Source organism: Camellia sinensis, chromosome 15, assembly GCF_055761805.1.
Source record: "Camellia sinensis isolate YWXY chromosome 15, ASM5576180v1, whole genome shotgun sequence".
NCBI classification, from domain to species: domain Eukaryota; kingdom Viridiplantae; phylum Streptophyta; class Magnoliopsida; order Ericales; family Theaceae; genus Camellia; species Camellia sinensis.
The window spans coordinates 100158431-100169478 of record NC_138975.1 but is presented as its reverse complement, the minus strand read 5'-3'; the positions used below and the strand labels follow the sequence as shown (position 1 = coordinate 100169478).

The following is an 11048-nucleotide window of genomic DNA, read 5'->3' as shown; positions in this document are numbered from 1 at the left end:
GGAGGTGTTTGTGTTTGGAACTTTGGATTAGTGAAAGGATTTGAGGAAAGAGAAGAAAAATGAATGGAAAAGTGAATGAAGTAGAATTTTTTTTTTCTTCACTTTTTCTATCAACAAATCCCTACATAAATCTATTCTCCAAACAAAGCATGAAGGGTAGGGGGAAGAAAATAAATGAAATGAAAAATCAGAAAGAAAAGGAGAAACTGCTTTTTGTTAGTTAGTACATATATGGTTGGTTCTTATTTAAGAATCCCATTGAATTGAATTGAGGTTTTTTGTTAGTTATTTATCTTCTTGATGTATACAAAGTTGCCCATGATGTTAAAGTAGAGAAATTTGCCTCCATCTCTGGTATCCCAATCACAGAAATTGGAATTTCTCTGGTTTGGGTTGGAGAGGGAGAATTTATCTGGGTTAAGTGAATTTCTCTGGATTGGAGATGAGAATTTCTCTGGTTTGTGAAGTCAAAGAAATTTCCTAGATAATTGTACAATCACCAAGTTCTGTTCATAAAAATACAACTTTACTGTAAATAGAGAGAATTTCTCTGGTTTCAATCTAGAGAATTTCTCTGGTTTGTCTGGCTTGAAGAAAATTTCTCTGGTTTTGGACCAGAGAAATTTGTGGGTTTGTGGGTTTGTTAGACATGGGTTTAATTGTAGTTAATAGAGCCAGAGAAATTTGCGATGTGAAAGAAATTTCCTGGATAGCCATGCAAATTTCCTTTCCACAATTTTCTCTAGATTTATTTGGTACTCAGAGAAATTTCAATTTTCTCTGGAGAGAATTTATCTGGAATTGAAATTTCTCTGGATTTCAATTTTCTCTGGAGAGAATTTCTCTGGGACTGAAATTTCTCTGGATCTTGTTAAGGGACCTTAGACATCATAAAAATATTTGATTCCCTTTATACTATAAAATCATAATATCGGGGACCTTAAAAAAAATACCCCATAATAAAATTACTTAAATTATTAATTGAAACATATTTTTAACATTATTAAAAACTGTTAATTGACTTGATGATTTATTAATAAAAGAGACGATTTATTATGAAATTAGAAATCTCAAGAAGTGAAATGTAATTTTTAAAACTATATGGAGCGATTTATATTTTAATCAAACTTTAATAAATATATTTATAATTTACTCAAAAAACTATTATTTTGGAAGGAAAGAAATATATGTGTATTCGAATCTCATATATAAAAAAAGCAAAATGAGTTGGAGAGTGAAATGACGCGTTGCAAGAGAGTGTGGGGGGTATAACGCCCGCAGTTTGTAAAAACAGTCATATGTCCAAATCGAAGCACGAAAATAACATGCCACTCATGGTGTTGTTAGTACTACTTTCTGCTCCAAAAACACTTTTAAATTCTCTTAGCGCGAAACGCGTCCATTTAGAGCAAGATTCCCTCCTTGACTTTTTTTACTGGACTCCTACTTGATAGGTTATTGGGTTTATTTTTTAGTTTAATTTTGATAATTTGAACAGTTTACATTTTAAAATTTGTCATGTATATCATACTTGTAGAAAATTAAATTGATTGAATATCAGAAAAATTAAAAATCGTTTATTAAAAAAATTTAATAAACAGTTTTATTGTTTAATAAAATTTTTAATTCACGTAGTTTTTGATATCCGATCGACTTAATTTTCTACATGTATGATATACATGACAAATTTTAAAATATGAACGGTTTAAATTATTAAAATTTGACTCAAAAATTGACCCAATAATCCATCAAGTAAGAAATTAGGTAAGAGTGTCAAGAAAGAGATCCTTGCTCCTCCTTTAAGGGTATTCTAGTACTTTAACGAATTCCAATACAAATCTACTTGTACATTATTAAAAATTTTAGTATACAACACCATTATGATTTAGATATCTACGTTTGAATAAAGCATAGTAAATGTTTTAAATATAAATTTATAAACGAAAAGCAGATGTTGATAGGAGTATTTTCAGAAATAAATTAAAAATTAATTTTAATTTTTTAATTTTTTTTAAAAAAAATATGTAAAAAAATAAATAAGTAACATGACTTACAAAGATTAAAAAGTTAAAAAATTAACTTTTAATGGAGGTTTCAAAATAGGCCATACATAGTTAAATGGAATGTACATCTTAACAATAATATATTTTTGTTCATAAATTTATGTTTGAATATTTGATTATTATTTAAAAATTTATATTCAAGCGATACAAATAATATATATTGAGATTTTTTATGGTGGGTAAATGTAAATTTTTATTCGCTGTAAATGCATCCAATTTTTTTTTTCTTTTTCTTTTAAAAAAAAAAAAACACATTCGACTCCATAGATTAAAAAAATATTTTTTATTCCTAAGACAACCTTAAGTGGCGTCCCAACTTACTATTCATTGGATAAAACAATGGGACTTACCTTAGGTTAGGTTTGGAGAACAACTTGACAAATGTCAAGTGATGAACAGTATGAGATAATGATCCAACATCACCATGTAATCACTCTCATAATTTTGACATATTTATATTAGATTTTTTTAAAGTTTTAATTTACATTACACTTAATTCTTTTTTTATCAATAATTTGTTGATCTTATGCATGAAAAAATAATTTTATCATCTCTTTTATACAAAAAATTATATTTTTCTTTATTTATCTTTATATTTTCACATTATCTGTATTAGTTTTAATCCCTGTAGCATTATTAAAAAGAAGAGGCCAGTATAATTAAATAAAAATTGTGAGATTTGTTGCATTTCCTTCAAATCTCAAGAGAAGTCAGTATAATTTACTTATTTTTTTAATACCATTTTACCCATTATGTAAACAACCAAAATGGCCAAAACCCTAACTTTGGCCAACCAGTAAGCTTGAAGCTTCGCCTATCCTTCCAACTTTGACCTTCCCTTACCTAGCTCCAGACATCTTTTTTCAATCCCTTTCGACCCTTCTCGACATGCCTAGCCTTTTCCTACTACTCAACCCCTTCCCAACATCACCACTGCCATCACCGATAATCTTTTTTATCCCCCTTCCACAACTTAAGAAAATATTTCCATTATGTTCTTTTTCATTTTCTTTTATAAGATCTAGGGTTTATTGAAGAAGAAGAAGAAGAAGAAGAATGATGGGGGTTTGCAATGGGAAAGGGGATTGGGTTGGGGTCGTAACAATGAAATAGAGAAGAAGAAGAAAGAGGAAGAACAAACAGAGAAGAACAAAAAGAAAAGAGGACGACGAACGGTGGCATACGAGTCAAAAGGTGGCAATAAAGGTGATTGAGAGGCATGAAAGTTTAATATTTATTTATTTATTTGGGCAAGAGTGGGGAGGGAAAATAAAATTTAGGCTCGAGGTGCCCTACGAAATGGGTTGTCTAACAAAAAAATATTTTTTCAAGAATAGAAATTCTATCTACACATTACAATGGTAGAGAACAAGTAATAAATGAGAGACAATAGTGGTTCGCGGCAATGATGGTGGTGAGTGTATCTGGTGTATATTGGGAGATTAAGTTTTAGAATTTAGTCTAAAATGGTAATTTACTTAAATGGCAAAAATATAATAAAAAATTAGAGAGATTGTATATGCATTGAGAAAAATGATTGTGTGCAAATGCAATCATCCCTTTTCAAGGATGTGAAATTATCTTAATTGGAGAGTCAAATGATATGCGTGATATTTTATAATATTATAATTAGTAGGCAAAATAGATAGGTAAAATATCATATTAAGCAATTAAAAAATATGAAAATGTATAATAAATAATAATTAATTAAGAATACAAATTCTGCATATTCTATAATTTTTCCCAACATTTATTATTATTTTTTTCAAAAAGACATACCTAATATCAGCAGATGGTAACGCTCGTGCTGCCTCTCTGACCATCTGAGCTGTGAAACTCAATACTCAAAAGAGAGAGAAAGAGAGAGAGTCCTCTCATTTACAAGAAATTTTCTTTGTTTGTTGATCGATTGTTTGAAACTGTGGGTGTTGGGAAGATCAGAGGAAGGACATGGCAACCTATGGAGGGACAACCCAGAAGTGCAAAGCATGTGAGAAGACTGTGTACTTGGTAGATGAGCTCACAGCAGACAGTAAGGTCTACCACAAGGCTTGCTTTAGGTGCCACCACTGCAAAGGCACCCTCAAGGTCAATCAGTCTCTCATCTTCATACTTCTCTGCTTTGCTTTATATTTGATCACTACATCACTTCATAAATATGTAACTGTAGACATCTATATAGTATATATTTATATTTATATGATTTTTTTTTTCTTATTAATGATTGTTTTTCTTATATGGGTTTGATTTGAAGACGATGATGATTAGCTTCTTTTTGAAATATTTGCTTCTCTGTTAAAAGGAATTGTATAATTGAGTTGTTTGATGATGGGTAGGCTTGCATGTTTGGTTTTGATGAATATGATGATGGCCTCTAAGTTGAGTTTTTGGATCATGATCTTCCCTAGCCTAAGTGTTCAAACATGGGTTTGCAATCTGAGGCTTACAAATTTAAAGTTTATTGGATGAATATGTTCAATTGGGTGATAGGCTGATATGGGTTTTTGGATCCATAGCGTTTTCAATGAAAATGGTGATCCACTATGAGATGTTTTCAGGGAAATTTTTGTCATCTGAATTTCACCTGTTTGGACATTTGTGTTGATACAAGCTTTTCATTGGGGATACATCGAAGCAATTGATAAAAGATTGGACAGACTAGTGAATTTTCTTGAGTTAATACTAAACTATAGGGTATAGCCGAGAAATTTGTGAATTTTCTAGATTGTAAGTGATACAGTGGGGTTAGAGATGCATAGTGTAAAGTTTGAGTAATTTAACTTTTTCCCAAAAATCATAGAAATGACAAGAAGATGTCTCCACTTCTGTTTTGTGTCATCAGGAATTTAGAGAAATTGTGGGATTCTTTTTATTATTGTACAATGACTCAGAGAACATGATAGATGTCTCATCTGGATTTAATCGAATGAAGTGAAAATTCCTGCGAAATTTGTGCCTGCGAATTACGATCTTTAAAGTGTAAATTATTCACCTGCAGTTTGCTCGTAGGACGTAGAGTTTAACTTTAAAATGTCTGAATACAAGTTTGAAGCAGCAAAAATTGTCTGCTACTTTACTCAACAGTTGGTTCTATCATTGTTGTTTGTTCTACGGAAAAGAGTTGTCATTGTTACAACAAGTCATGTATTTGTAATTCTCTTCTTATCAGCTTTGTAACCACCTATTAGTTGCCTACATGAATTGTGGCTCAATTGAATTAGAATGTAACTTATTTCAAAACTTGCAGCAGTTGCAAGAGAACCTCAATAAAATTATGCGAAAATTGGTTGTTAGAAAGTATCTTTGTTTGTCAAGACATATTGGGCTTGCTTTTGGAGGCCTGTAGAATTCAAAAACACTCGTATAATTCAGTAATCTGGTGTCATCCTATCTCTTGCTGTAATAAAAAAAAATGTTACAAATTGACCTATGGAATTGGTAAGTGGAGATAAATTGGAAAAATTCCCTGTTATTTTAGTGTAAGGAAGTCTTTTTAATTTTCATCCATTTGGGTTCCAGGATGTCTAGGTTGCGAGCAAGGTTGTAAAAAGCAGCCGCAACTGACATAACGCCCCATTACGGCCGCTATAGTAGTGTGATAGAAATTCACAACCATAACGGCTGCCACCGTTATGTAAAGGTTGTAACGGCCGTTACATTGCCACTACATCACCGTTATGACTGTTATGTTTCTTTTTTTTAGTTTTATAAATTTTGTATATAATGCAGTTTTCTTTTTTTATTTTCTAGTTATATAGAACTTAAGAAAAAATCTTATCTATACATATTTTGAACGTCCAATCTTCAAGTTTTACAAGATTTCATTATTTTTTTACTTAATTATATTTGAATATTAACTTATACGTACCTATTTCTATTATGTTAAATTTATTGAACAAAATTTAGATTTCATGTTATGTACTTTTACATTATTATGTTGACATTTTGTATTTTGAACTTATGTTTATGAGATTATTATTTTTAATATTAAACATACTTCATTTATTTTATTTTATTTTTTATTTTAACAAATTGGAAATTATCCGTAAGTATAATTAGTAAAGCAAAGAGAATTAAACAAATCTAACGATAGGAAAATTCTCCAGTGACTTAAAACTAATATATAAGTTAGTATATATATTGGATCAAGTTTTAAAACTAAACAAAATACTAAATATCATTTTCAACTTTACTAAATGTGATTCTGAAATAAAAACATGCGTATCGGTATGTTTTCTTAAAGTTGTGCGAAGAATTAAAAAATTCACGGTTCTGGTTGCTGCTACCGTAACGCTACGGCCGTTACACTCCACAACCGCATCAACACTATTGTTATCATTGCAGTAACCGCCACCGTTATTTAAAATCTTGGTTGTCCTATACCTAACCTTTCTCCAATTGATTCCAGGGATGTCTAGCCTCTACATTACCTCACCTCTCCCCTTTTTTTTCATTTTATAGATTTTTGGTTATTTCTAGTCTCCATATGTTGTCTTCAATTTTGGAAGCTATTAGTCCTTCCTTGTGCATCTTTGTTATACATCATCAATTGAAGGATTTAGTTTTTTAGTTTCCTCTTACTAATTCTATTCTGGTCCAGTTCAGCCTTCTTCAATGTCTCGATTAGAGCATCTCCATTATTTTTTTCTCGCATGAGCAAACCGTTTCACATATTTGATTACATTTTCCTTATCAACTATGGGCTCTTCTTCTTCTTCTTTTTCTTCTTTTTCCAACCTTTTCTATGGGTGTGTTCATTCTAATTAAATCTTTCTACTTCGTTCACTTATTAGACTCAACATTTTCATCTCACTGGTACTTGTCACATACTTTTGCAGATTAATTGAAGTAAGCTTGGTGTAATCATAAAGCCCTTTTATCCCAATTTTTGATTATTTTCAAACTATGGAAACAACATTTAGCTCTGTAGTGGCCACATACCAAAGAGATGAATGCAGTTCCCTGCATCAGAATCAGATTCAGAATGGATTTTCTACCGTTTTCATTCTGATACTGTCAATTCTGAGGAATCATGCATTTGTTTTTTCTTTGTTGCATGGATTGACTGCATAAATTTTGCAATCATTTCCTTAGCTTAATTTAATCCTTCCTCTGATTCAACAGAAACATCACTTATAATTTTTTCTTTAAAAAAACTGTGTCAATAAAAATTAATTGAGTAAATTGGATATTTTCATTCCTGAAGCTGTATTATTTTTCACACATTGTGGATTCTAGTAATATGGATTATGTAACTTGCAAAAAGAAAAAATCTCGCAAAGATCCTGTCCCAGCATAGTGTAGGCTAGTTGCGATTTAAAAATATTTAGCCACTAGAACATTTAGTTACTTTAAAAGAAGTCATTACTTTAGTCGACTAAAATAAGCTGTTGATGAATGTGGTAATTGATTGGTCATGAGTTAGCCACAGATTGGAGGACCTGAAATTTTTGCATGCCTATTATATTAATGCTTTGATTTGCTATTTGGTTTTCGTATGTAGTGACTGAAAGATCTGTTTTGTATTGTCTGAGTTGTGCATGAAATCTTATATTGAGGTGCAGATTCTTTATCTATTCCGTGTTCAGTAGGACATAGAACATATTGCCTCTCTTTGTTTTCTCGTACATTTTCGTTCATATATTATCTGTTGTTTCCTTACATCCTTGTGTTTCACGTTCTTCTGTGCAGCTGAGTAACTATTCCTCCTTTGAGGGTGTGCTATATTGTAAGCCTCACTTTGACCAACTGTTTAAGATGACAGGCAGCTTGGACAAAAGTTTTGAAGGTAATTAAATTTTTTTTTTCCTGATTTTTTTATAAGCTAGTTTGTTATGAATATTATTGGGCACTTTTATTCTTCTATCTGCTTGTTTAAGCTCATTAATAGGTCCATATGTATGTTCATTTTTATCTGCCTTATAGGTGCTCCAAAAACTGTTAGAGTTGACAGATCTGCAGATCAGGTACTCACTGCTGCCAAGTTCAGCAATCCCTTTCTCTTGGACATTGAAATTATGTCTAGGGTTCGAAAGAATTAATCGAAGCTTTTTATTAGTCATAACTTGTTATTCTTTTTGTGAGTGAAATTGTACAGGGCCGTACCAACAGCAAAGTTTCGAGCTTATTTGCTGGAACTCAAGACAAATGTGTTGCTTGCAAGAAAACTGTTTACCCAATAGAAAAGGTACAGATTAGCACTTTATCTTCACTAAAGGTTGTGTTTGGATCACTGATTTAGGTAGGGATTTGAAAAGAGTAAGGGAAAGGTAGGTGAAATGCAATTATATTTCATTCATATTTTACCCATCTTTTCCTTTTCCCTTTTCAAATTCCTACCGGAATCCATGATCCAAACATAGTGTAAAGAAATAATTGTGGAAAAAAAAAGAAGAAGAGATAAGCAATTCTGGAATAAAAGATGACTTTGAATTTCCACCATGCATACTTCTTTGTCTTTGATATTTTTCTATACTTGCAAAAATAAATATATACAAAAACTTGTGAGGAGAGAGACTAAAAAAATCTCTTTTCCTGACAGAAAAGTTGATCTAGGCTTATTTCCAATTTTGATGACCTATTTTGCTTTTACAAGAATGTTAAATTCTATATCTAGAATCCAAATTAATGGAGGTTCTTAGTACTATAAGTAATTTAGAATCTTATCAGCCTTTGGTTTTACATGCTTGATGCTTCTGTTATGCATTCTACCTTCCTTTCCGTGGTCATTACACTGTCTTTTCCCCAATAATCTTGATTGATGTAATGACCTGAACTTGGTTGCAAGTATGAAGGATTTTGTCAGTTTGTACTAACAAAAAACCTCAAAATGCCTACGTAGGACCCCTCCCCTTAGTAGCAAGAAACTCCTGTTTGGGTGACGTTTCTTACTTAGAAACTTGATTGCACTCCAAAGCAAAAAACTTGTAAGAAACTTGTTCCCAACAACCTCTTAAACATACAAATCTATAATTTAAAAAGAATAATAATAAAGCAAATACAAAAGAAAAATAATTCAAGCTTATTCTACTACTTTGTATTTACATAATATTTATTTATACTAAACAAAGGCAATTTGTAGTTGACATCAATCTCTAATATTTTATTGATATATTGTAACACATAGATTACAACCAAGCAGAAAAAAATATTTGCTGGAATATATTTATGTATTTAATATGTCAAGCATATACATGATTTTATAGGCGCTCCCAACTTTAGAAACTTCTATATGCACTTGCTCGCCCACCCCTGCTTCATGCAACTAATCCCCTCCCTCCCTTCCCTTTTTCCCATATTCTTAGGTTGCCATGGATATTTAAGTTGTGATATTCAGTGTTTGTCTTTTGATCTTCTAATGCTTAGCACAGTTTATTCATGTTATCAGACTCAGCATAGTTCCTCTAGAAAAGGCTTATGTTATGTACGATAATTTATGTTCTTTCAGGTGGCAGTTGATGGCATGTCATACCATAGGCCTTGTTTCAAGTGCGCTCGTGGAGGTTGTGTGATCAGCCCATCAAATTACGTGGCTCATGAACATCAACTCTATTGTAAGCACCACCACTCCCAACTCTTCAAGGAGAAGGGAAACTTCAGCCAACTTGGCAAGAATGGACAAGCTAAAGAGGTGATTGAGAACGGAGCATCTGCTTGATGAAGTGGAAGTATATATATATCATCAATGGTTGCATCTTGGTATCAAATCTTTGGCAGATTTTCAAACAAAAATAGTAAAAATTCAACTGTTCCAAGTATAAAAGTCAAGATAATGGGCTGTCTTTTGCGTATGTTATTTAGTGAAGAGTCGCTAAATTTTGAAGCTTGAGCTTTGAATGAATAATAGTTTGGGAATTGAGGTTTGGTTTTTTTAAATATACCTTGTGTGAGCTCAAAGGTTGTGTTGTTGTGGTTTGAATCTTTTGTAGACATTTCTTTCTTTTATTTTGTTTTTATTTATTTATTTATTTTTAATATAATTGTGCTTCATTTTATCATTCTTTTAACTGCTTAGTTGGACATATACACCTTTAAATGGCTGCCTCCTTGTAATCCAGAAATAGCAAAAATAGCAAAAGATGGAAAATGTCTGAAGCCTTCATCTTGATACCTTTTCAGTTTGTGCCCTATCAGTTGTGCTCTTCGTGCGGCTTTTGTTTAAGAGAAATTGATTCATGAGGTCTGGAAAGGACTGTATATATGCAGATCAAACTAGGGTATATTTGCAAGTTTTGTTTACTTGTTTGATATGAGTGAGGAGAGAGAGCAAGCAGTGACTTGGCATGGTGAAAAATTAGTTGTTTAGAACCAAGAGAGTACTTCCATTGAAATTGTGAAGAATCTGTCTTTTTAAGACCGAAGAATCTGTCTTTTTAAGTCTTCGATTGTCTTAAGTTTTGAGTCATTAAAAACAAACTGAAGGATATATAGAGAGTAGAGTGTACAATGACAAAGATTGAGATAGCGGAACCAGAAATAGAAAGTGTAGATGTGCTGATTATTGGTAGAGCGTCATTAAAATGTATGTAAAGTTGGCAATTTTAGTAAACTTGCACAAATCATTTTGGTAAGTGCTGTTGGAATGTGTCCCACATCGCTTAGAGTTGCTTCATTTGTGTTAGTTATAAGGTTCTAGTTTCCCTCTTCTTAATACTTGGGTTTTAAGGAAAAGTTGTTAGGGAAAATCGATGTGATTCCCCACAAGTAAATCAATCAATGGGAATAAAAATTAATGCGGAAAAATTAAATCAAAGGCAACACAAGAATTTTTACGTGGTTCCCTCAATGTGAGGTACGTCCACGGGATCGAAATCCAATTCCACATCAATCAATGGGAATAAAAATTAATGCGGAAAAATTAAATCAAAGGCAACACAAGAATTTTTACGTGGTTCCCTCAATGTGAGGTACGTCCACGGGATCGAAATCCAATTCCACTATCAACCAAATAATTCCAAAGAGGTACGTCCACGGGATCGAAATCCA

General features: G+C 31.9%; 1 protein-coding gene across 1 annotated transcript; it reads left to right on the top strand.

Moving 5' to 3' along the window:
• The first annotated feature begins 3112 nt into the window (after nt 1-3112).
• LOC114315550 (LIM domain-containing protein WLIM1) lies at nt 3113-9959 on the top strand. Its single transcript, XM_028262150.2, has 5 exons — nt 3113-4151; nt 7755-7851; nt 7989-8029; nt 8161-8250; nt 9511-9959. The coding sequence occupies exons 1-5, from the start codon at nt 4014-4016 to the stop codon at nt 9718-9720; spliced, it is 576 nt and encodes a 191-aa protein (XP_028117951.1). The 5' UTR covers nt 3113-4013; the 3' UTR covers nt 9721-9959.
• Nucleotides 9960-11048: the final 1089 nt, after the last annotated feature.

Bases quoted from the DNA above. Each gene is read 5' to 3' on its own strand.
- LOC114315550 (XM_028262150.2), top strand. From the start codon at position 4,014: ATGGCAACCTATGGAGGGACAACCCAGAAGTGCAAAGCATGTGAGAAG. The intron at 4,152-7,754 runs GTCAATCAGTCT...TCTTCTGTGCAG, and splicing joins ACTGCAAAGGCACCCTCAAG to CTGAGTAACTATTCCTCCTT. The intron at 8,251-9,510 runs GTACAGATTAGC...ATGTTCTTTCAG, and splicing joins CTGTTTACCCAATAGAAAAG to GTGGCAGTTGATGGCATGTC.